Here is a 27,731-nt window from a genome sequence, read left to right as displayed (position 1 = left end):
GTTACCTCTTGGTTGGAATGCCAAGTCCTTGTTCAATGATCTTTTCTCTGAGACTGATAAATCTGTGCTTAGAAGGCTCTAGTGCACTCTCTGCAATATACTCCTCTAAATACATATCTATTGCAAGTGATGAATTCTCCATGTCTCCCTAGAAAAAACATCTCTACTGAATAAAACATACATAGTACACAAAGATCTTTACATTCATTTCTTTATTTCACTTTATGTAAAAAGTGCTGGTTATGAATTTATTGTACCTCTTTTTTTAAGTAGAGCTTGACTCCCTGGACAGCATCCTCCATAAACTCGCACGCGGTCCGTGACCACTTCTGTCCATCTCCAGCAGGGACCAGGTTGGCCAGGTGACAGTGAAAAGCAAACGCCATGTCTTTTAGAAAGAATCTGGCCAGAGGACGTAGCTGGTTCTGACTGACTGTACAAGTATACCCATAATCCACCAACTTCACCTGTCAGACACAATTACACGTCCGAGTTAATGGGTTCAGTTTAGGTAAACTTCACATACATTTAGCAACAGCTATTGGTATCAAAAGGTTGATATGCCTAACAGCACATTTACATATTTCATAGCTACAGTGAGATCCCTACCTAAAACCCTATAGCAGTCTACCCTAGCATAGAAAACACAGACGTCTTTAAGCTATCATATTACCTTAAACCTTACAGCAGCCAACCCTAGCATAGAAAACACAAATGTCTCTATGCTATCATATTACCTTAAACCCTACAGTCTACCCTAGCATAGAAAACATGGACGTCTCTATGCTATCATATTACCTTAAACCCAACAGTCTACCCTAGCATAGAAAACATGGACGTCTCTATGCTATCATATTACCTCAGCAAATACAACGCTAACCTCCATGACATTCTTATGGAGTATTTTTTGTATTTTCCCCCGATACCAGCGTCCATCTTGTGAGTATTTGGCGACACAGAATTCGGACACTTTCCAAGACATCCACTGCGTCTCAGAGTTCGTGTATTCCTCCTGTAGACCTTGCATCATCCTGTAAACAGAACAACTGTCACTGAATCACAGCAAGCAATCTAGGGCAGGACGTAAGATATCAGTAGGATGTATTAACTGTTGACCTCAATCAGTCCATGTAAACTCACGTTCTCTAAAACAAATGCCACAATAGTCAAATGACAATACATCAAATTGTATAAGTATCATTCAATATGTTTTCTTCATTTGCTGAAGTAACGCATATATACACATAAATACCCACTGATACAGCACTACCTACCTCTCTAGTCTGTCCGTTGCAGAGGATGCCAGCTGGACATGGAAGTCAGATGGAGACTGGAAATGACTGATTACGACCTGAATATTGCTTGGGGAATCTGGTTCTGAGGGATCCTTGGATGCAGCCTTGGACTTTGCTTCTGCAGCCTTGATGTCCAAGGACAAATCTTTAACAATAGAATAAGGAATATGTCTTATGAACTATCGCTTATCATTTTGTGTAAAATGTGATAATGGTGACACCACCTATCATGTATAACAGACACTACACAATGTGATTGGTAGAAAAATGACAATATCCTGAATTATATCTGTTCAGCATTTATGTACCTGTTGGCTTGACCTTTGTGACCTTGGACTCAGTGACTGGTTTTTCAGGTGAGGTTGAGCTGGAACTAGAGCGGGATGACTTGCTGCTGGTTTCTAACCTTGCCACAGACTTAACTGATGTTTCCAAGCGTTGACTTGCTTTCCTCAAATCCTTTTGTGGTGAGACAACAGGTGTAGTGGTTCTAGAATTTGACCTTGTTGATGACCTTGAGGAGGTCTGACTGCTGCTAACCAGGAGTTTACTAAGTGGATCACTCTGACAGAACAATAACAACGAAATTATCACAACATTTTTTGTTGTTGTTATGTTTCCACATTACAGATCATTAATCCATTACACCATGTATGCTCTAGATAAATTTAACACCATGCTTTAGATTATGAATTCATTGAATCATATTCTACATATATGTAACACTATGTTCAAGATTATGAATTGGATAGTTTGTTCTTCATAAGAGAAAAATAATCATTCCTTAGCTGTGTAACGACTAAATCTCAGCCCTCTGATGAATGTTCTAGGCATGTTCAACCCTCAGTGGACCCTTAGGTCTGACATTCAAGAATCCCTGTTAAATTGAGATTTCTTTGTTGAAACTCAAAGGCAGGGAAATATTCTGTTAGATTTTCTAGATTACCCTCTAGATAGGAAAGAACAGTGAAGATACCTGACTTTCTGTGGAGCTGTCATCAGAGCTTGTCAGTAGTCCCCCTACACCACCTTTAGGCAGCTGTTTTGACCTGTTGTAGAAACAATACTTAACCACTCAATTTCCATGTTTAAGGAACCTTTACCATATTTAACGTTAGAAAACAGTAAGAATTCAGCCAACTTATTTATGAATGATGTGGAAGCTTCAATTTCAAATTCCATTCCCAACTACTTATCATACTGATAGTGTCATATGAGAGAACTGTCATGATTTTATTCTTGAAGCACTTTATTCTTAGGGAAATTTGGAACAAACTATCTCTTGCACAAAGAGCATTACATCACAACATTGTATGGAATAGGAATTAAATAGCTTAATTCCAATAATATTACTGACTGAAGAATGAGATTGTAGGATGGTAGAGCAAGATATGTTTGGAGGTTGAAATCAGTACAGAGACAAGAGATCTCAGAGGGATTTTTGCAGCCACCATTGTTTGATCTATATATGCTCTTTGAAGTTGGATCTTTTCCCTTCTTTTCTCTTCTCTGGTTTTGCTCTTAATGATAAGACATTTGAACATTCCTTTGCAGAAATAGCAATGATGATAATTACCTGCCAAAATCCAAAATGGCCACCTGGAAGCCATTTTGTTTCTTCTGCTGAGTCCCGAAATCAAACGAGCACAAGGAGAGATCAAATGGAACATACATATAAAATTTGAGAAATATCCATTCAGTGCTTTGTCAGAAACAGCAATAACCATCTTTACTAGACTGCCTTTTGTTTTTCTGGTCAGTCGAACTCGAACAGGCACAACTAGGGTCCTATAGACACCTATACATGAAATCTGAGAAAGATCTATCGAGTAGTTCTCTGAAATTGTGATAAACTTTGGAAGGCAAAATCCAAGATGGCCTCTTGTCAGCCATTTTAGTTTTTTTTTATCAATACCAAAAATAAACAAGAGCCACCAGGGATCAAGGAAAGCATACATATGAAATGTGGGAAAAGAGCTATACAGTAGTTCTCAAGAAATAGTGATAACAATCTTGCAAAGTCAAAATCCAAGATGGCCATCCGTTGGCCATTTTGTTTTTGTGAACAGACTAAAAATTAAATGGGCACAACTAGGGACAAAGGGGTACTTACATAAGAATTTTGAGAGAGATCTATCTCTTACAATTCAAGAAATAGGAATAACAAACTTCACTGAAAAAATCCAAGATTGCTGCCTGTACAGTACAGAGACAAAGAATTAGGAGGTCAATATCAGTACAGATAAACAGAGATTGGAGTTTGATATCATTAAGAAAACCATACATGTTAAACAAGTTAAGGGTAGACTTACAGTGGACCTGTACTGGTGGCGAAGCCTCGACCGACTAATTCACTGTTTACACTGTAACCACTACTGTCATCATCATACAACACTACAGACAAGTGGTCCTCTTTCACACCTACAACCAACAAATCAGATCAGCACTGAGTAAGTCATTGTATCATTATAGTATGATTTTTTAATTCAATACCAGTAATTGATGTCATTCAGAATTACACAATTAGACCCTGACCTGTCTTGAATTCTGATTGAATTAGCTTAATATCATTCTACAATTGTACAAACTTCAATGGTTTTCTAAAATTTGTCACTTCTGAGAAATAGCAAGGACAGCTTTTCATAATCTAGAAATTTTTTGGAGAAGCAGCAATTTCAATTTTTAACCGTCAAGCTATTTCATAATACAAGTGTAACTGCCAACCAACAAAAAAATCCTTTGATATTTGATAAAGAAGAGGTAATGAATCGTTAGGGACAAGAAGCAATGTAACCAACCATTAGTTAGTCATTAAAATAATATACTTCACAATACTGACATGTTAGGATATTTTCTGGATTCCTACAACAATAATATTAAAAGTTCTTTGTTTCCTACAACAATAATATTAAAAGTTCTTTGTTTCCTACAAGAATAATATTAAAAGTTCTTTGTTTCCTACAACAATAATATTAAAAGTTCTTTGTTTCCTACAACAATAATATTAAAAGTTCTTTGTTTCCTACAACAATAATATTAAAAGTTCTTTGTTTCCTACAACAATAATATTAAAAGTTTGTTGTTTCCTACAACAATAATATTAAAAGTTTGTTGTTTCCTACAACAATAATATTAAAAGTTTGTTGTTTCCTACAACAATAATATTAAAAGTTCTTTGTTTCCTACAACAATAATATTAAAAGTTCTTTGTTTCCTACAACAATAATATTAAAAGTTTTTGTTTCCTACAACAATAATATTAAAAGTTCTTTGTTTCCTACAACAATAATATTAAAAGTTTTTGTTTCCTACAACAATAATATTAAAAGTTCTTTGTTTCCTACAACAATAATATTAAAAGTTCTTTGTTTCCTACAACAATAATATTAAAAGTTCTTTGTTTCCTACAACAATAATATTAAAAGTTCTTTGTTTCCTACAACAATAATATTAAAAGTTCTTTGTTTCCTACAACAATAATATTAAAAGTTTGTTGTTTCCTACAACAATAATATTAAAAGTTCTTTGTTTCTTACCTACAACAATAATATTAAAAGTTTTTGTTTCCTACAACAATAATATTAAAAGTTTGTTGTTTCCTACAACAATAATATTAAAAGTTTGTTGTTTCCTACAACAATAATATTAAAAGTTCTTTGTTTCCTACAACAATAATATTAAAAGTTCTTTGTTTCCTACAACAATAATATTAAAAGTTTGTTGTTTCCTACAACAATAATATTAAAAGTTCTTTGTTTCCTACAACAATAATATTAAAAGTTTGTTTGTTTCCTACAACAATAATATTAAAAGTTCTTTGTTTCCTACAACAATAATATTAAAAGTTCTTTGTTTCCTACAACAATAATATTAAAAGTTTGTTGTTTCCTACAACAATAATATTAAAAGTTCTTTGTTTCCTACAACAATAATATTAAAAGTTTGTTGTTTCCTACAACAATAATATTAAAAGTTCTTTGTTTCTTACAACAATAATATTAAAAGTTCTTTGTTTCCTACAACAATAATATTAAAAGTTCTTTGTTTCCTACAACAATAATATTAAAAGTTCTTTGTTTCCTACAACAATAATATTAAAAGTTCTTATGTTTCCTACAACAATAATATTAAAAGTTTGTTGTTTCCTACAACAATAATATTAAAAGTTTGTTGTTTCCTACAACAATAATATTAAAAGTTCTTTGTTTCTTAATATTAAAAGTTTCCTACAACAATAATATTAAAAGTTTGTTGTTTCCTACAACAATAATATTAAAAGTTTCCTACAACAATAATATTAAAAGTTCTTTGTTTCCTACAACAATAATATTAAAAGTTCTTTGTTTCCTACAACAATAATATTAAAAGTTCTTTGTTTCCTTAATATTTGTTTCCTACAACAATAATATTAAAAGTTCTTTGTTTCCTACAACAATAATATTAAAAGTTAAAAGTTTGTTGTTTCCTACAACAATAATATTAAAAGTTCTTTGTTTCCTACAACAATAATATTAAAAGTTCTTTGTTTCCTACAACAATAATATTAAAAGTTCTTTGTTTCCTACAACAATAATATTAAAAGTTCTTTGTTTCCTACAACAATAATATTAAAAGTTCTTTGTTTCCTACAACAATAATATTAAAAGTTCTTTGTTTCCTACAACAATAATATTAAAAGTTCTTTGTTTCCTACAACAATAATATTAAAAGTTCTTTGTTTCCTACAACAATAATATTAAAAGTTCTTTGTTTCCTACAACAATAATATTAAAAGTTCTTTGTTTCCTACAACAATAATATTAAAAGTTCTTTGTTTCCTACAACAATAATATTAAAAGTTCTTTGTTTCCTACAACAATAATACAACAATAATATTAAAAGTTCTTTGTTTCCTAAGTTTGTTGTTTCCTACAACAATAATATTAAAAGTTTGTTGTTTCCTACAACAATAATATTAAAAGTTCTTTGTTTCCTACAACAATAATATTAAAAGTTCTTTGTTTCCTACAACAATAATATTAAAAGTTCTTTGTTTCCTACAACAATAATATTAAAAGTTCTTTGTTTCCTACAACAATAATATTAAAAGTTCTTTGTTTCCTACAACAATAATATTAAAAGTTCTTTGTTTCCTACAACAATAATATTAAAAGTTCTTTGTTTCCTACAACAATAATATTAAAAGTTCTTTGTTTCCTACAACAATAATATTAAAAGTTCTTTGTTTCCTACAACAATAATATTAAAAGTTCTTTGTTTCCTACAACAATAATATTAAAAGTTCTTTGTTTCCTACAACAATAATATTAAAAGTTCTTTGTTTCCTACAACAATAATATTAAAAGTTCTTTGTTTCCTACAACAATAATATTAAAAGTTCTTTGTTTCCTACAACAATAATATTAAAAATTCTTTGTTTCCTACAACAATAATATTAAAAGTTCTTTGTTTCCTACAACAATAATATTAAAAGTTCTTTGTTTCCTACAACAATAATATTAAAAGTTCTTTGTTTCCTACAACAATAATATTAAAAGTTCTTTGTTTCCTACAACAATAATATTAAAAGTTCTTTGTTTCCTACAACAATAATATTAAAAGTTCTTTGTTTCCTACAACAATAATATTAAAAGTTCTTTGTTTCCTACAACAATAATATTAAAAGTTCTTTGTTTCCTACAACAATAATATTAAAAGTTCTTTGTTTCCTACAACAATAATATTAAAAGTTCTTTGTTTCCTACAACAATAATATTAAAAGTTCTTTGTTTCCTACAACAATAATATTAAAAGTTTGTTGTTTCCTACAACAATAATATTAAAAGTTCTTTGTTTCCTACAACAATAATATTAAAAGTTCTTTGTTTCTTACAACAATAATATTAAAAGTTCTTTGTTTCCTATAACAATAATATTAAAAGTTCTTTGTTTCCTACAACAATAATATTAAAAGTTCTTTGTTTCCTACAACAATAATATTAAAAGTTCTTTGTTTCCTACAACAATAATATTAAAAGTTCTTTGTTAACTCTGTAAAAGGAATAAATGAAGGCCATCCTGGTTACTTTAACTTACTCATAACTTTGAGGGAAAACTGCTTCATTGTCACTCTATCATTCCACCATCGTTTTGCCTGTAACAAACAACACCAGAACACTAAAACACAGTCTGACCAAATTGTTCCCACATCTCTATCTATGTTGACACTACTTAACATCTCGTGCTAATTTGCCTGATCGATGAACCCCAAATATACAATTTGCAAACAAAGTTACAAAATCAGATATAATGTTTTACTGGGCCAAAAAAAAAAAAACCCTTTAAAGAAGAAAGCACAAATAAAAGACACAAAACAACTTGGTTATAATCTCTGAACGGAATCAACGGTCACTGAATTGGTTAATGGTACAGCCTTCACCTTGAGAGTCTGAAACACGAACTCGCATGAGGTATTCACATATATGACTTATATTCAGATCAAGAAGAGCCGAGTCACCACAGTGATGTCATTTAATTAGTTATTGGGCCAAGTCTGAAGAACACTCACCTGCTGTGTGTACTCTGTAGGTGCAATATCACACAGTTGGCAATGCTGGGCCTAAAAAAGGAAATACATCTCTGATTTTCAAGTGATTTCCTTCAAGGGTTTAGTAAAAACAATATACACTAACACTAACTCAAATTCATTTTTATATCACTATCAGATTTTTTTAGAGGTGTTTAGTTCTTAAATGTTCGACTACAGTATGATTGCACTGACTACATTTCCCGTATATTTTTTTTATTACTTACCTATACATCATTAACTCTCATTAATGCACCTATCATAGTACACCACAATACATGTCTCTGTCTTGCTACCCAGACTAAACAGGTACAGAGGATCACTATGTACATGTAAACTGGTTGCCTTTTTATTAGTTGCATGATCTACAAGAAAAGCCTTCCTCGTGTTGAATTAAGATTGTCTATAAATTAAGTACTACAGAATGTATATCCATTATATTCTAATGAAGTACCTACCTGTACAGGTAATATAAGGTAAATGTCCAGGATTTTACACAGTCTGCTGACATCAACAGTTTCTATGTTACCATAGTCCACATACTGGACTGTTACCATCTTGTTACCAGGTAGAGCCAACACCTGAGCCCGATACCAGGTATTGTCAGCCAAGAATCGCGCTACACATATCATGCCTGAAATATAGAACAATACTTACTACACTATATCAGTGGTCACTATACTACACAATATCAGTGGTCACTCTAACAATGTCAGCAGTCACTCTAACACACTATATCAGTGGTCACTCTACCAATCAATATCAGCAGTCACTCTAACACACAATATCAGTGGTCACTCTACCAAACAATGTCAGCAGTCACTCTAACACACAATATCAGTGGTCACTCTACCAAACAATGTCAGCAGTCACTCTACCACACTATATCAGTGGTCACTCTACCACACTATATCAGTGGTCACTCTACCACACAATATCAGTGGTCACTCTAACAATGTCAGCAGTCACTCTAACACACAATATCAGTGGTCACTCTACACACAATATCAGTGGTCATGTCAGTCAGTCACTCTATCAGTGGTCACACAATGTCAGCAGTCACTCTATATCAGTGGTCACTCTACCAAACAATGTCAGCAGTCACTCTAACACACAATATCAGTGGTCACTCTACCAAACAATGTCAGCAGTCACTCTAACACACAATATCAGTGGTCACTCTACCAATCAATATCAGCAGTCACTCTACCACACTATATCAGTGGTCACTCTACCAATCAATATCAGCAGTCACTCTAACACACAATATCAGTGGTCACTCTTCCACACAATAACAGCGGTCATTCTATCACAATAACAGTGGTCACTCTACCACACAATAACAGTGGTCACTCTACCACACAATATCAGTGGCACTCTACCACACTATATCAGTGGTCACTCTACCACATGATATCAGTGGTCACTCTACCACACAATATCAGTGGTCACTCTACCAAACAATGTCAGCAGTCACTCTAACACACAATATCAGCAGTCACTCTACCAATCAATGTCAGCAGTCACTCTACAAGACAATATCAGTGGTCACTCTAACAATGTCAGCAGTCACTCTAACACACAATATCAGTGGTCACTCTAACAATGTCAGCAGTCACTCTAACACACAATATCAGTGGTCACTCTAACAATGTCAGCAGTCACTCTAACACACAATATCAGTGGTCACTCTAACAATCAATATCAGCAGTCACTCTAACACACAATATCAGTGGTCACTCTACCAAACAATGTCAGCAGTCACTCTAACACACAATATCAGTGGTCACTCTAACAATGTCAGCAGTCACTCTAACACACAATATCAGTGGTCACTCTACCAAACAATGTCAGCAGTCACTCTAACACACAATATCAGTGGTCACTCTAACAATGTCAGTGGTCAGTCAGCAGTCACTCTACACACACAGTGGTCATCAGTCAGCAGTCACTCTACACACAATATCAGTGGTCACTCAAAAACACAATAACAGTGGTCACTCAAAAACACAATGTCAGCAGTCACTCTACCACACAATATCAGTGGTCACTCTAACAATGTCAGCAGTCACTCTAACACACAATATCAGTGGTCACTCTACCAAACAATGTCAGCAGTCACTCTACCACACTATATCAGTGGTCACTCTACCAAACAATGTCAGCAGTCACTCTAACACACAATATCAGTGGTCACTCTACAATGTCAGCAGTCACAATATCAGTCACTCTAGTCACTCTACCACACAATATCAGTGGTCACTCTACCAAACAATGTCAGCAGTCACTCTACAAGACAATATCAGTGGTCACTCTAACAATGTCAGCAGTCACTCTAACACACAATATCAGTGGTCACTCTACCAAACAATGTCAGCAGTCACTCTAACACACAATATCAGTGGTCACTCTACCAAACAATGTCAGCAGTCACTCTACCACACAATATCAGTGGTCACTCTACCAAACAATGTCAGCAGTCACTCTACCACACAATATCAGTGGTCACTCTACCAATCAATATCAGCAGTCACTCTAACACACAATATCAGTGGTCACTCTACCAAACAATGTCAGCAGTCACTCTACCACACTATATCAGTGGTCACTCTACCAATCAATATCAGCAGTCACTCTACCACACAATATCAGTGGTCACTCTAACAATGTCAGCAGTCACTCTACCACACTATATCAGTGGTCACTCTACCAATCAATATCAGCAGTCACTCTACCACACAATATCAGTGGTCACTCAAAAACACAATAACAGTGGTCACTCAAAAACACAATATCAATGGTCACTACCACACAATATCAGTGGTCACTCTAACAATGTCAGCAGTCACTCTAACCCACAATATCAGTGGTCACTCTAACAATGTCAGCAGTCACTCTAACACACAATATCAGTGGTCACTCTACCAAACAATGTCAGCAGTCACTCTAACACACAATATCAGTGGTCACTCTAACAATGTCAGCAGTCACTCTAACACACAATATCAGTGGTCACTCTACCAAACAATGTCAGCAGTCACTCTAACACACAATATCAGTGGTCACTCTAACAATATCAAGTCACTCTACACACAATATCACACCTTAACAATTCACTCTAACACACAATATCAGTGGTCACTCAACAATGTATATATCTAACACACAATATCAGTGGTCACTCTACAATGGTCACTCTAACACACAATATATAGTGGTCACTACAAACATTTCATTCAGTCACTCTAACACACAATACAAAATACATATTGATGTTTCTACCACATAAAATTAGAAGGATCGTTAGCACATGTCAGATGGGCATCAAACCGAGTACCAGGTGACACAGGACTGGCACAAAGGAAGCAGCGTTTTGGGGCAGCCATACCTGTGAATATAGTATTGTCAGCCATCTAATCAGTGGTCACTCTACCAACTGATATTTGGGGCTCACTCCCAACCTATAGGGGTCACTCTTAATTTAAACAATGTATCAGCAGTCACTCTAACACACAATATCAGTGGTCACTCTATGACAATGTCAGCAGTCACTCTAACACACAATATTGGTCACTCTACCAAATCAATGTCAGCAGTCACTCTAACACTATATCAGAGTAGCAATGTCAGTGGTCACTCTAACATATTGCAGAACTTTCCACACAATTGGGGCCTCATCCCCAAGTTCCTAGAGTTTAATCAACTTTCTGAATTTTAGAAGTGATAGCCCACCTACAATAATGTTTCACACGTTTCAAAATTTGAATGAAATCCATTCAAGCATTAATGAAGAGTAGCATTTTGGAGCAAAGTATTTTCTAACTACCTCTTTGGTGCCCCGTCCCTAGGTCTCTAGGGGTTGCTTCAAATTTCTGAATTAAGAAATGATCCCCCACTCCAAATGATGTTTCCGAACTAATTTGGTTGAAATCCACCTGGGCATTAACCAGGAGTAGCGTTTTAAAGGAAAAGTTTACAGACAGCAAACAGCAAATGGCACACAACGATGGACGATGCATAACAGTAATGGGTCATCTTGTCCCTTTGGGTCAGATGACCTCAAATTTAAAGGAATGTTTAAGGTTAATATGATGACTACAAAAATAGAGATTGGTCGATCAAAAAACTACCTACCCACTACATTATTAGAAGCAGGTGTGATGAAGTTAGCCAGCTCAAGGAAAACAAGTGTGTCTCTAACAGAGATGGGACGGTCGTCAACAATATCATCGTCTGGTGGCTTACTCAGATCAACATGTAGAACATTATTAACTTCACTGATAACCTGTAACAGATGTCACGTCCAGCTGGAAACGAGTTATAATGACACCCCAAACAAGTCATCATATCAGTTAAGTGGTGACAATAGATACAAGTCACACAAATTCTATAATAAAACACATTGACCATCTTCGTTTACAGCAACAGGTTTTTGTACATCAAAAATAAGCCAAACGTATACTTTTTCCCAATATTGGATCAGGAAGGGCCCAGACCGAATGTTTATTTCAAATCTTCAACTGAGGCTCCATCAGACAAAAATTTAGGGCTAAAATCCTTAAATCTTTATAGAAGAATAAGAATTTCAACAATTTACTTTTATTTACAGAACTGGACACTGCCATTCCCAAAGGATCCAAAACCTCATTTATACAAAATAGACTGCCTTTCTCTGATAAATTTTGACTGCATCATAAAAAGTTTCCCTGTTCTAATGCTCACCCCAATTCTATCAGCTAGTCAGACCTTTCCTCTGTAGAGGCTCTAGTTTTACTTACAAGCATTATTAACGGCTTTTCAGCAGTCATCTTTGCAAAAGTCTGTACTGCTTCAAGAGACCAAGATTCATTCTACAAATAAAGAAAGAATAATTTCAGTTATTCATTTACATCTTTACACTGGTGAAACAGACCGCCTCCTCATTCAAGTTTCCATCTTTTCTGTCCGTGATTTCATAAGACAGCTTTTCTTGTCACATTGAGATATGGTCAAACAAATTTTGTATGTAATGACCCCCTGTCTACAGCAACTGTTTTGAAAAGGTCCTAAGCATTTTTACTACATAAAGACAATATGTTTAATGATCAACTCTATGAAGTGACCATAAATTCTGGACATGAAAGAAGTCTATCACGACCATCGATTTTCATCCTGAAATTGGTGTAAAATAACTGTATCCTTGGAAACATTAATGCAAAAGTTAGCTATCAGTATACACAGTATTGTATCAAGCTGAAGATGGCTTTGTACATCAAGTGCTTAACTTATATACCAGGGTACCAATGTTGTAGAAACTTGTTGACAATTATATAGCCAAATTCCTATAAATGCTTGCAAAAGTATCTGGAATTGCACATAATATTCTGTTGCCACAGGAACATAAAACTTTTGATATGCTAACTTTTGTCCACAGTAACAATTTGCAATAGATAACTTTCTATTTAGAAGTTATCATGGAAACAATCACAACTTTGTGATACTAACTTTGTCCACAGGAACAATGTCTGACAGACAACATCTCATTAAGAAGTTATTGTGGAAACAATCAGAACTTTGTGATACTAACTTTGTCCACAGGAACAATGTCTGACAGACAACATTCCATTAAGAAGTTATTGTGGAAACAATCAGAACTTTGTGATACTAACTTTGTCCACAGGAACAATGTCTGACAGACAACATTCCATTAAGAATGGAGGCTGCTCTCTAAACTTTGGCTGCATTCTCCTCGTCCTGTCAACGATAAACAAAATCGTGAACCTTTAATTTGTTAATCTAAAGCCTCATCATATCAAAAGACCTAAATTCACATGTTTCAATGGATGAAATTACAGAAAAATACAGATAAGTTGAAGTCAACAAGACCAAATAAAGTATTTGACTTAACTGATGGTACGACTGTCAGTGAAGATTGACCCCATTTTCAACACCTGTTTACCAGATACGTGTCTCATAGCATGGCTTGACAGTAATGAATTAAAAAAATGAGGCCCATGTGCCTTAACGGTCATCTGACTATAAAGGCTGATATATGAAAAAGGGAAATAGGCCTACAATAAATTGCACAACCACTCTACAGCTTACATAGAAGACATTGTTGCTTCATCAAGATATTTTCTGCAAACTTGAAATCATATTCTTTATACACAATTGCCATTACTCTGGACATATTGCTTGTTGAAAAAGCAAGCTACAGGCCAATATCCAGGCCCTTGGCCTTTTGGTTATTGAGAAGTTGCTTAACCATTTCAACACACAATTGACCCCTGCGATCTTGAACGTTGGTCCAATATCTCACCCTGATCCTTTTAGTTGTTGAGAAGAAATCAATTAAAGGTTTTAACATATTTGATCCCTGGGACTTTTCAAATGGATCAAGGTCATTCCTATTAACAAGGGATTGATCAATTTTCTAACTTTAAGAAACAATGTCCCACTCTCCATGATGTTTTAGAATAAATTAAGTTGAAATCCATTCAAGCATTAAGAAAAAGTAGCATTCTGATGTAAAATCTTGTTTAACCTCCCCTTTTGGAGCCCTGTCCCCAAGTCCTAGGTGTTGAATCAACTCTCTGAGTTTAAGAAATAATTCTTCACATTTTGAAGCAAAATATTTACCAACTTTCCCTTTTGGGACCCACATGTCCCTAAGGATCAAATCAAATTTCTGAATTTAAGAAATAATTGCCTACTCTAACTAATGAATCAGGACAAAGTTTGCTGAAATCCACCCTGGCAGAAAGGAGGAGTAGGGTTTTAACTCTAATTTCTGCACCTCCCCCTTTGGAGCCCCGTCACTTGACCCTTCGGGGTCAAATCAATATTCTGATTTTAAAAAATAATTAGCCTCACTCAATGATGCAACAGACCAAATTTGGTTTAAATCCATACAGGTATGAAAGAGGTAAGGTTTAAAAAAAAAAGTTTACACACAACGATGGATGAAGCACAATGGCTTTAGGTCAACTTGACTAAGATGCTGTTTTCCATGATGCAAGCGATAGTTTTGGTGAGCAGTAGGTAACTGTAACAAGTCTTACCTATTTTTTTACCATAAAGTTGGAGCTCAATTTCACTGGCAAAACTTGAGTAGAAGTTTGAAATAAGTGTTGCAAAGGAAAACAATGACAGTGCAATCATTTTACAAAATGACCTCCCTGCTGTATTAAAGTTTGACATGGTCGAAAAAATAACAACATTTTGTTGGCTACCTTTCCATAATATTCCCTCCAATTTTTATCTCAATGGCACCAGTGGAACTGGAGAAGAAGTTCAAAATATCTTTCTCAAGATAGCTGCCATGGCACTGATGTGTCAATGACAAAACGTGGCACAGTAATTATTGCTTGTTTTTTCCTTCTGGTGCATCAAAATGTAACAGAACACAGTACATATACGATTAATGGTGTATTCTATCTTAGATTTGGTTGCCTTCTTCTTTATTGATTCAAACTTTCACCTGAGCACCTGTATAAATGCAGGGATTAATGTTTGATTGAAACTTACACTTACAAAAGGGCTCTTTAACAAAGATACAGCTGACCAATCACAATTAGTCATATCTGCGACAAAGTGACACCTGCATGTTTGACACCAGAAAGGAAATTTTGATAGGATTTTGAAAGGGTGCACTTCAAGATAGAGAGAACATTTTTGGACCAAACAATATCTCGTAATACACATTAAGTAAAGAAAAAATGTCTTGAACAATAACCATACAAGAAGCTGTACAACTACACTGTACATGACCAGACTATAGTTGTGTAATTACATTCACTTATTTCTAGAATGATTCTGAAATCCAATTCTTCATCATATATTTACTCACTTTGAATTTTCATATTGATGTACTGAAATAGAAAGTAAATATCAGCTGTGAAAGAGAGTACCACAATTGTGCAGTGTAAAGGAGTCACATGAACTGATATAGGGGAAAGATAATTAATACTCACCTGTCAATAGGGATCACCTCAACATTTCCATAATCAAGGTAAATAACATCCAGCTTCATCTTGTTTTTGTTGTCACCAGGAAACACCTGTTTGACCTTAACCCTGTACCACACATTATCACCTGTATATTTCCCTAGTAACAGGTCCCCTGCAGCAAACATGTACATAAATGTTAAACAATATATAACAAAACTTTTACAGGTCCATGGTCAATTTCTTTATTTTCACTTGTTTACCTGAACATTATTTATCAAATTTGAATAAAACGACCATTAGATCTGTACTCTTTAGTTACCTGAAAATTAATAATTGTTAATAATTACCAAATGAGAATGTGATAAAAAAGTGGTTTATTTACAATTCACCTTCATTTCTCCTATTGGACACTGCCCATTTGCCTGTAGGTATTCTCAATATTTCAAACGGCTCAAATGTACCTTCTTGGTTCATTGACCTTTCAGGCAAAAGATTAAGTTTGATTAAGAATTTGGTGATTTAATGCTGATTAACTAATTCACACCTTTTTTTATACACTGTATATGTTTACTGTGTGTTTTATATGCTGACGAGAACCTAGTGTTAGGTGGTACATCAATGTAGTGAGGAGACATTGAGGAGATAGATTACCTTTTGTTACCTCTGTTGGAATTTCTGCTGAATTCTTTTTACATGCCATGTTGATTTGTCGGGAGAGCTTACGAAGAGCTGCAGCATCACCACATCTCTGTACAAAAAACTTGCCAGGGTTCTTGATATGTGTCACATATACACGGTCCTGGCCACCTACAAAACCACATTGTCAATTGAGTCACACACTGGTATGCATAATCCTGGGCATGTACAAGATATTCATGCAAGTCACATCAATACAGTCTAGAAAAGTCACTAAGGTAAGCATTCCTCCTTACCCATCATATATGTGACATTGGTTCACTGGAAAAAATCCTCAGAAAATCTATTTTGACCAATTCTTCCGCGTAATTTCTTTGGATACAACCTTAGATTTGGCCTCTTGATCCACCTTTAGAAGGAATTTTTATGGCCATAACCTTAGATCCAGACACCAACCCTTGATTCGTCCCTTAGGTGGAGTTTTTATGACAATAACCTTAGATCTGGACACCAACCCTTGATTCGTCCCTTAGGTGGAGTTTTTATGACAATAACCTTAGATCTGGACACCCACCCTTGATACATCTCTTAGGTGGAGTTTTTATGACAATAACCTTAGATCTGGACACCTACCCTTGATTCGTCCCTTAGGTGGAGTTTTTATGACAATAACCTTAGATCTGGACAATAACCTTAGATCTGGACACCCACCCTTGATTCGTCTCTTAGGTGGAGTTTTTATGACAATAACCTTAGATCTGGACACCTACCCTTGATTCGTCCCTTAGGTGGAATAGGTATGGGCACAGCTTTTGCCCTCTTAGACTTCTTGTTAGAGATCTCAGGTGCAGCTTGCCTGAAGTCATCAGCTGATAATTCATCTTCTAAAGAAACAAGATAACTCCAAGACTGTTTTAGATTGCTTTCATCTATCAACAAAAACACACATTTACACTACAATGCTTTCTGACCTTTACCTTTTTACCAAAGTAACATCTTCAACTTTAACTTCAGGTTTTATCATCCAAAACAAACTTTGGTGATGACACACAGATAAATTACGAGTTATGGTAAGTGGTATTGACCTTTGAATTCAGAGTTAAGTTGCATTAGCCCATAGAATTTTAAATCATCACATGGAAATATGTGCATGGTCAACACAAGACAATGACCAATACTCACTAGAAAACCAAGTGGCAAAGAAATACAACATCTAAAGGATATTACAATTATTACAAAAAGGCCCTCAGGGAAATGTTCAGATGTTCATCCAAACGCATTTTTACTTAAAACTATCTCAAACAGCATTATACAATTAACATTATAACCAAAAATTTGAATTTTAAAGTAAACATAGTCCATTGGAAATTCCTTTGAGAATGCCATACCATCTGCCATCATGTCTGAAGTTGCTGTATCAGAGATGGATCCAACTGACTCGGCTGGAGTGACGGATTCGGAGGTCTCACAGTCATCCATCATCAATTCCTCCGGCATCTCACTGATGGTGTGCCACTCAGCCCTGTACATGTCAACAGGAAAACATCTAATAGACATGTAACTGATCTCACTCAGTTTGTTAATAACAAATAGGTTAAATCTGTCTGTGAACCATTTGCATGCAGTCTATTTCATTTGTTATGAAATTACTCCAGTCAAGAATATACCTTAATGTCTATGATTGATGGTCAAGGTAATTTTTTATCTAAAGTTTGTTGAAAAGTTCTGCAGAAGTTGTTTCGAATTAACAAAAGTTTACCACTGTGACCTGTAACTTCCTTTTAACATCATTTGAGAAATTTTGTGTAGAGAACTTCAGACAAAATTTCACATGATGACTTCAGGTTGTTTTGCTTTCACAGATGAAGATGGTTAAAATAGATTATTAAGATTATTAGACTTTCTTTGACTTCATTTCTGGAACAAACTTGCTTCAAGCCTCTATGACCCTAGCAATCAATAGTTCTTAAGAAGAAGTTCTTCAACATTAAGTTGATAAATAAGAGACAAATGCTCACTTGGCCCTTTGATTCCAGTGATCAACAAGAGATCCCAGAAGGATCTTGGCGCCCACCATTGTTCGATCTTTATTTGCTCTTTGAAAGTTGGATCTTTCTGCTTTTATTCTCTTCTCTGTTTTTGCTCTTCATGATAAGTCATTTGAACATTACTTTGCAGAAATAGTGATGATAACCTTTACCTGCTAAATCCAAGATGGTCACCAGGAAGTCATTTTGTTTTTTCTGATTGGTCCAAAAATCAAACAGGCACAAGAAGAGACCAAAGAGAACATGCCTATGAAATCTGAGAGAGATCCATTCAGGACTTCTATAGAAATAGGATTAACAATCTTTCCTAGACAAAATCCAAGATGGCTACCTGGTTTTTTTCCCCTGATCAATCCCAGCTAGCTAGCACAACTAGGGACAAAGAATAAGCTATACATGAAATTTGAGAAATATCTATGGAGGATTTCTCAAGAAGAACTAATGACAAAACATTTTAAATCAAAATCAAAGATGGCCATCCATTGGCCATTTTCTTTTTCTGTTCAGTACCAAAATCATACAGGCACAACTAGGGATCAAGGGAAACATACACATGAAATTTGAGAGAGATCCATCCAGTTCTTCTCAAGAAATAGAAGAAAAATTATTTATAGAGGGATGACAGACCATGGACCACAGACGTAGGGCGATTGAATAGCCCACCATTAGCATATGGTGGGCTAAAAAGGTGTTAGTAATATTAAGAAATAGAAGAAAAATTATTTATAGAGGGATGACAGACCATGGACCACAGACGTAGGACGATTGAATAGCCCACCATTAGCATATGGTGGGCTAAAAAGATGTTAGTAATATTATGACTTACATGATGGGCACTGAACCATCTATACCACCGTAACTGACAATTGCAGTAGGCAGAGACAATCCCGGTTCAAACCTTTGAAATAAAAAATATAAGTTAATTAATCATGATTGGGAGTAAAATTGATGACAATTATTGTAGGCAAAGACAATCCTGATTCAAATAAAGCCAAAGGAATTCTATGTAGCCTATCTATATAGCCTGTGTAGAAAATAGCCCTCAGTTTGTTGTGATGGTTGTTTCATGTATATTTGTTTTATCCAATCTAACATCAAGGTAAACATGAACTCAAATAAGGGGGAGAATATTACCCAACATAGGTAGATTTCTCATCCTTATGTACAGTACACAATAGAGTGTTACTTGTCCTTGGAAGTGGGTTTCTTTCTTGTGTGAAATATGAAAATATTACCCAACACAGATTTCTCATCCTTATGTACAGTACACAATAGAGTGTTACCTGATCTTGGTGGTGGATTTCTCCTTTTTTTTATGTACAATACAGGGCAGGTCCTTGGCTCCTTGTAACTGAGACAAAATGTCGTCAGCATTGAGAATCACTTCATTATTGTTATTCAATATCCTCTGGGCCGCTGAAAACAAAGGACAAAGACATTATCACATCAAATATCATGAATGTCTCGAGAGGAATGCTTTGAATCACAGCAACTAATATGAATTCAATTTTAACACATGAATGCGCAGATTTGTAATTGATATATTTGATCAAATTCCTGGAGTCAATGATAACACCAACTCACCTTTTATGGAAATTTCTAACTTTCTTATATCTTCATTCATCTGGTCTTTCTGTAATCAACCATCTGATACATTACATTTCAAAATTCCTAAAATCACTGATCAATATGAGATAATGACAATAGATTTTAATAATCATTTATTTAAACAAGAGATCCCAGAGGGATCTTAGCGCCCACCATTTGAGGATCTGTTTTCAGTTCTTGAAGATTTGTTTATTTTTTTTTTTTGTGTGCTACAGGTGTTGTAAATGTTCATGAACTGGTCTTCATTGAATGTACTCAATGATGGCACAAGATATTTTTATTAAGCACCTATTAGCAAATATCATTTGAAAAAGATCCCAAAGTATTATTAGATAGCAGTCAGTTACAGGTGGATAATGGACAATATGCTTGTGCTGTATTACAGTCGACATCCAAGACGGCTGCCTGTGGGCCACCTTGATTTCAAATCAGTCCAAAAAAGTTACAATGCACAACTAGGGACCAAGGGAAACCAATATCTATGAAATATCAGAAGGATCCATCCAGTACTTCCTCAGATATAGCAGTAACAAGATTTTACTCTAAAAATCCAAGATGGCTGCCTGTCACCCATCTTGATTTCGGATCAGTCCAAAAAGGTATAATGCACAACTTGGAACCAAAGGGAACCTGCATATGAAATTTGAGAAATCCATCCAGTACTTTCCCAGAAATAGCAGTAACAAACTTTTACATTCAAAATCCAAGATGGCCACCTGTCTGCCATCTTGAATTGGAATCAGTCCAAATAAAGGTACAATGCACAACTAGCGACCAAGGGGAAACTGCATATGAAATTTGAGAAAGATCCATCCAGTACTTTACAAGAAATAGCAGTAACAAACTTTTACTTCCAAAATCCAAGATGGCCACCTGTCGGCCATCTTGAATTTGAATCAGTCCAAAAAGGTACAATGCACAACTAGGGACTAGGGGAAACCTGCATATGAAATTTGAGAAAGATCCATCCAGGACTTTCCAAGAAATAGCGGTAACAAACTTTTACATCCAAAATCCAAGATGGCCACCTGTCAGCCATCTTGAATTCGAATCAGTCCAAAAAAGGTACAATGCACAACTAGGGACTAGGGGAAACCTGCATATGAAATTTGAGAAAGATCCATCCAGTGCTTTCCAAGAAATAGCGGTAACAAACTTTTACATCCAAAATCCAAGATGGCCACCTGTCGGCCATCTTGAATTCGAATCAGTCCAAAAAAGGTACAATGCACAACTAGGGACTAAGGGGAAACTGCATATGAAATTTGAGAAAGATCCATCCAGTACTTTTCCAGAAATAGAGGTAACAATAATTGTTTACGGACGGACGGACGACGGACCATGGACGCAGGGCGATTTGAATAACCCACCATCTATTTGAATAGATGGTGGGCTAAAAAATGACAATGTAAATATATCTCAATATACTTAGTTATTGCTCTACCAAACATTCCAACAGTACGGTAAATGACACACAGCTCATCCTTCATTCACACCCACACATCACAAGTGCAGTCAATGACATCAAGCTTATCCTACATCCACACCCACACACATCACCAGTACAGTCAATGACACCAAGCTTATCCTACATCCACACCCACACACATCACCAGTACAGTCAATGACACCAAGCTTATCCTACATCCACACCCACACATCACCAGTACAGTCATTAACAAGCTTATCCCAATTCACACCCAGTGGCAAAAGGCTCGGAGCTTACTGTACATCTACACCAACACAAATAATACTCACCAGTGTGGCTAAAGGCTCAATACCTCCCCTATATACTGTGAACACGTCATCTATTAATTGTTTTTCTCTGTAATAAAACAGAATCAATTTAAATAGTATCATATATAACTAAGGGATCTACCTTTATTTACAGAACACTACTTCTGTGATTAATGTTATTTCATTTCATTCAGTCCCATACACTAGTGTATTATGACTTTACTGCTGTGGTGTCATTTTATCCAGTCCCATACACTAGTGTATTATGACTTTACTGCTGTGGTAAGTGTCATTTTATCCAGTCCCATACACTAGTGTATTATGACTTTACTGCTGTGGTGTCATTTCATTCAGTCCCATACACTAGTGTATTATGACTTTACTGCTGTGGTGTCATTTCATTCAGTCCCATACACTAGTGTATTATGACTTTACTGCTGTGGTAAGTGTCATTTTATCCAGTCCCATACACTAGTGTATTATGTCTTTACTGCTGTGGTGTCATTTTATCCAGTCCCATACACTAGTGTATTATGACTTTACTGCTGTGGTGTCATTTTATCCAGTCCCATACACTAGTGTATTATGACTTTACTGCTGTGGTGTCATTTTATCCAGTCCCATACACTAGTGTATTATGACTTTACTGCTGTGGTAAGTGTCATTTTATCCAGTCCCATACACTAGTGTATTATGACTTTACTGCTGTGGTGTCATTTCATTCAGTCCCATACACTAGTGTATTATGACTTTACTGCTGTGGTGTCATTTCATTCAGTCCCATACACTAGTGTATTATGACTTTACTGCTGTGGTAAGTGTCATTTTATCCAGTCCCATACACTAGTGTATTATGACTTTACTGCTGTGGTAAGTGTCATTTTATCCAGTCCCATACACTAGTGTATTATGACTTTACTGCTGTGGTAAGTGTCATTTTATCCAGTCCCATACACTAGTGTATTATGACTTTACTGCTGTGGTGTCATTTTATCCAGTCCCATACACTAGTGTATTATGACTTTACTGCTGTGGTGTCATTTTATCCAGTCCCATACACTAGTGTATTATGACTTTACTGCTGTGGTAAGTGTCATTTTATCCAGTCCCATACACTAGTGTATTATGACTTTACTGCTGTGGTAAGTGTCATTTTATCCAGTCCCATACACTAGTGTATTATGTCTTTACTGCTGTGGTAAGTGTCATTTTATCCAGTCCCATACACTAGTGTATTATGACTTTACTGCTGTGGTAAGTGTCATTTTATCCATTCCCATACACTAGTGTATTATGACTTTACTGCTGTGGTAAGTGTCATTTTATCCATTCCCATACACTAGTGTATTATGACTTTACTGCTGTGGTGTCATTTCATTCAGTCCCATACACTAGTGTATTATGACTTTACTGCTGTGGTGTCATTTTATCCAGTCCCATACACAAGTGTATTATGACTTTACTGCTGTGGTGTCACTTTATCCAGTCCCATACACTAGTGTATTATGACTTTACTGCTGTGGTAAGTGTCATTTTATCCAGTCCCATACACTAGTGTATTATGACTTTACTGCTGTGGTGTCATTTTATCCAGTCCCATACACTAGTGTATTATGACTTTACTGCTGTGGTAAGTGTCATTTTATCCAGTCCCATACACTAGTGTATTATGACTTTACTGCTGTGGTGTCATTTTATCCAGTCCCATACACTAGTGTATTATGACTTTACTGCTGTGGTAAGTGTCATTTTATCCAGTCCCATACACTAGTGTATTATGACTTTACTGCTGTGGTAAGTGTCATTTTATCCAGTCCCATACACTAGTGTATTATGACTTTACTGCTGTGGTGTCATTTTATCCAGTCCCATACACTAGTGTATTATGACTTTACTGCTGTGGTGTCATTTTATCCAGTCCCATACACTAGTGTATTATGACTTTACTGCTGTGGTGTCATTTTATCCAGTCCCATACACTAGTGTATTATGACTTTACTGCTGTGGTAAGTGTCATTTTATCCAGTCCCATACACTAGTGTATTATGACTTTACTGCTGTGGTGTCATTTTATCCAGTCCCATACGCTAGTGTATTATGACTTTACTGCTGTGGTGTCATTTTATCCAGTCCCATAGTGTATTATGACTTTACTGCTGTGGTGTCATTTTATCCAGTCCCATACACTAGTGTATTATGACTTTACTGCTGTGGTGTCATTTTATCCAGTCCCATACACTAGTGTATTATGACTTTACTGCTGTGGTGTCATTTTATCCAGTCCCATACACTAGTGTATTATGACTTTACTGTGTATTATGACTGTGGTGTCATTTTATCCAGTCCCATACACTAGTGTATTATGTCTTTACTGCTGTGGTAAGTGTCATTTTATCCAGTCCCATACACTAGTGTATTATGACTTTACTGTTGTGGTGTCATTTTATCCAGTCCCATACACTAGTGTATTATGACTTTACTGCTGTGGTGTCATTTTATCCAGTCCCATACACTAGTGTATTATGACTTTACTGCTGTGGTGTCATTTTATCCAGTCCCATACACTAGTGTATTATGACTTTACTGCTGTGGTGTCATTTTATCCAGTCCCATACACTAGTGTATTATGACTTTACTGCTGTGGTAAGTGTCATTTTATCCAGTCCCATACACTAGTGTATTATGTCTTTACTGCTGTGGTAAGTGTCATTTCATTCAGTCCCATACACTAGTGTATTATGACTTTACTGCTGTGGTAAGTGTCATTTTATCCAGTCCCATACACTAGTGTATTATGACTTTACTTTTGATTACTTTGGGTATTCCACATTTGCCTCCTAGGCTTCAAAATTTAGGCCCTTAGCATCACTAACAAGTCCTGGAAGGATAAAAAAGATGTATGATGTCGTTTAATTCATTGTTGGGCTCTACTGTATCACAATCTAAATCCGTACGAAAAGGTGTCTTGTCATTTGTAATATCATTAGTTATACAGTACTTAAGTAGATTCAAAGTTAAAGTGTATTGATCTACATCAAGTTTGTAGCGTTACCTTGCCTGCAGCATGCCATGCAGAAACTGAAAGTGGCTTCGTATTTCCTCTATCACACTAGTGGTCTCCATCTTCATATCTGGTACCAGCGTCCCTATCATCTGTTTTTCCAAGAAAGAGCAGTGTCACATACAGACTATTGCAAAATCCACACATAAAAAGAGATACAGAACTGTACCAGGATTCAATCTCCATGTATACTGTGCAATTTCTATATAGTTTGGCAAAAATTATAATCATGACAGAGAAAAGTATTATGATCACTCGGCCATATAATAAGCAAAATAAACTTCACTGACTCCACTATTAAAATTACCGACTAAATCTGTGTCACCCGACTATAGAGGCAAACATTCAATATATCAATCAGATAGGGGAGGGAAATATTACTGAAATAGTCAATATATTGCAATATCTGTCTAGTAATAATATATCTCAATATTGTCTAGTGACAATATGTAACAATACTTAGCAAGTGACTATATATCACAATATGTCTATAGCAATATTTGTCAATTGATATCATTACAATACAATTTTCATTTTAAATGCAATAATATTGCAGCAGCTTTCCACAACTTTTTAGGGGATTTATCCGCCAAACATTGGATAATTTTACAGTGAAATTTAACTGAAACTCAAATTAAACTTTTGTGGTGTGTTCTTATACTTGTGTGGTATTATATAACTTCTAAAATTCTACAGTTTTCGGTACATCATTGCGTTATACTTAGCAAGTGCTCTCTTATGTACACATGTCCTACACATTTTTTTTCAATATTCTAAACATGATATTTCCAGATAGATTGCAACATCCCTTGGAATACTGCGATATATTACAATAAGAAAACTGTTTGCAATAACCAGCCTTATTATCAATAATGAATAATAACTTCACACAGTAATAAATACTCTGCATTTTCCATAAAATGCATATTTTACTTGGTATTAAAATTCATACATGAATATTTCGTGTTTAAGACAATGCTACAAACCATGTATAATCCCAGTATTCCTGATCTACTTACGTGTTCTGCCTTTCGTAGTTTCTTCAACACTTTGGTTCCTGTATGAAGAGCTGGCTCCATATCAGCAAATATTGCTTTATTCTGAAAAAGTTCCACCAATGTTTTATTGAAGACATCATTCTACATCATAGTAGAATCTCTTTTGTCAGCTACATTATATCAAAATATTAACCTAAGGACCTGTATTACTTATACAATTTGTTAGTAAATGTGAACGACAAATATTTATAATAAAAATGATGTCAGATTTACTTGAGATCAATGTCTCCATTTTTAACTTTGATTTAAATATCCCTTCATGCCAGATCTAGATAAAATTAATGCTCCTGCATTTCAACTTCAGTAATACTTTTCCTTCATGCTCAATCTAGATGACATCAATGTTTCAGTGCTTGAACTTTTCCTTCGTTTCGTGTTTTAGTTTTGGTAGTAATTTCCTTAAGTTTTGAGCCTGCTAATGCTATACTTGATCTCTTTTCTAATTGTCAAGCAAGAAAATATGTGGTTACATGGTGAGTATCTCTACTGTTTATAAGATATAAGCTTCAGTCCTGATGGCAAGAACATAATCGTCTCTTTACATCTATTAAATGATTATACATCAGGAATCATATGCATATAAAATCTAAAATATCAAAGTAGAATTCTTGTCGTTCCAGACCAAGGACTCACTTTCTCCTCCATGGATGTGATGGAATGTCCTTTGTGGTCACCCACGATTACACAGCGAGAACAGATAGGCATACAGTCATCCTCGCAGTAGTACTCAATGGACCTGTCCAGGTGCTGTTTACACATTGGTCCTTCCACATTACTGCAAAAATGACTCAGATATCAAATATACAATATGGAAGATGAGGAAACTACACATTCCACTTCAATTGAAAAGTGAACATCAATACATTCATTTATACTACAAATTTTATGGTTATATCTGTGAAAGTACATATACTTTATCTCACCATTATTACAGTCAGTACTTTTAATTTGTTAGAGGAGCAAATTCTTTCCTGTTATATTTGGTATAGTGGCCAAGCTTTCCTTTAGAGTTACCAACATGCTTTATCTCTGATACAGAAAGATGAATTTGTGATATAGAAAGATTAATTTGTGATATAGGAAGTTAATATGTGATATAAGAAGATTACCTGTGATTAAAAGAGAATTGTCTGTGACTTTGGGAAATCAAGTTGTGATATAGGAAGACTTGCCTGTGATATAGGGAGACCTACCTGTAATATAGGGAGACCTACCTGTAATATAAGGAGACTTACCTGTGATATAGGGAGACCTACCTGTAATATAGGGAGACTTATCTATGATATAGGGAGACTTAACTATTATGATATAGGGAGACTTATCTATGATATAGGAAGACTTACCTGTGATATAGGTAGACCTACCTGTGATATAGGGAGACTTACCTGTGATATAGGGAAACTTACATGTGATATAGGAGGCCTTATCTGTGATACAGGAAGACTAATCTGTGATATAGGAAGACATCCAAGATATAGGAAGACTTACTTGGGGTCAGCAGAAAGTGGGACAGGTTGATGTTGCTTTAGCATGTTGGACACTGAATGAATCTACAATGACAAACACAAAGATGTTGAGTAAAACAGATTCTTGCCAACAGTGGATTATTTGTTATGTGTCTTTAATGTACTTTATATTTATCAAATGCAGGGATGATTAACACATAACTTTGATTTAGCATCAAAATGACCACAAGTAACAGTGTTTACGATTATGGTATCACAGACCTATTTCAACAAGTATTAATTCTCTCCTGACAAGCCAAACGGCAGATAAAGTTGCCAAACAGGATGAA

General features: G+C 35.3%; 1 protein-coding gene across 1 annotated transcript in view; it reads right to left on the bottom strand.

The window, feature by feature from the left end:
* Positions 1-27,731, bottom strand: part of LOC132559067 (RING finger protein 17-like) — a 49,956-nt gene that overhangs the window by 15,233 nt on the left and 6,992 nt on the right. Inside the window, exons 7-32 of the mRNA XM_060223675.1 lie at positions 27,425-27,486; positions 26,570-26,711; positions 25,898-25,978; positions 24,870-24,970; positions 21,839-21,905; positions 20,057-20,105; positions 19,756-19,888; positions 19,299-19,370; positions 17,813-17,946; positions 17,195-17,308; positions 16,440-16,595; positions 15,813-15,960; positions 13,509-13,593; positions 12,639-12,710; positions 11,995-12,145; positions 11,171-11,248; positions 8,319-8,494; positions 7,843-7,893; positions 7,371-7,428; positions 3,608-3,716; positions 2,272-2,344; positions 1,604-1,859; positions 1,275-1,440; positions 875-1,031; positions 258-461; positions 6-148 (exon numbers count right to left, since the gene is read on the bottom strand). Coding sequence (XP_060079658.1) covers positions 6-148; positions 258-461; positions 875-1,031; positions 1,275-1,440; positions 1,604-1,859; positions 2,272-2,344; positions 3,608-3,716; positions 7,371-7,428; positions 7,843-7,893; positions 8,319-8,494; positions 11,171-11,248; positions 11,995-12,145; positions 12,639-12,710; positions 13,509-13,593; positions 15,813-15,960; positions 16,440-16,595; positions 17,195-17,308; positions 17,813-17,946; positions 19,299-19,370; positions 19,756-19,888; positions 20,057-20,105; positions 21,839-21,905; positions 24,870-24,970; positions 25,898-25,978; positions 26,570-26,711; positions 27,425-27,486 — 3,038 coding nt within the window. The remainder of the gene's footprint in view (positions 1-5; positions 149-257; positions 462-874; positions 1,032-1,274; positions 1,441-1,603; positions 1,860-2,271; positions 2,345-3,607; positions 3,717-7,370; positions 7,429-7,842; positions 7,894-8,318; positions 8,495-11,170; positions 11,249-11,994; positions 12,146-12,638; positions 12,711-13,508; positions 13,594-15,812; positions 15,961-16,439; positions 16,596-17,194; positions 17,309-17,812; positions 17,947-19,298; positions 19,371-19,755; positions 19,889-20,056; positions 20,106-21,838; positions 21,906-24,869; positions 24,971-25,897; positions 25,979-26,569; positions 26,712-27,424; positions 27,487-27,731) is intronic.

Source organism: Ylistrum balloti, unplaced genomic scaffold (genome assembly GCF_031769215.1).
Source record: "Ylistrum balloti isolate Yb309-2 unplaced genomic scaffold, AGI_CSIRO_Ybal_v1 Utg370852, whole genome shotgun sequence".
NCBI lineage: Eukaryota > Metazoa > Mollusca > Bivalvia > Pectinida > Pectinidae > Ylistrum > Ylistrum balloti.
This window is presented reverse-complemented; position numbering and strand designations above follow the sequence as displayed.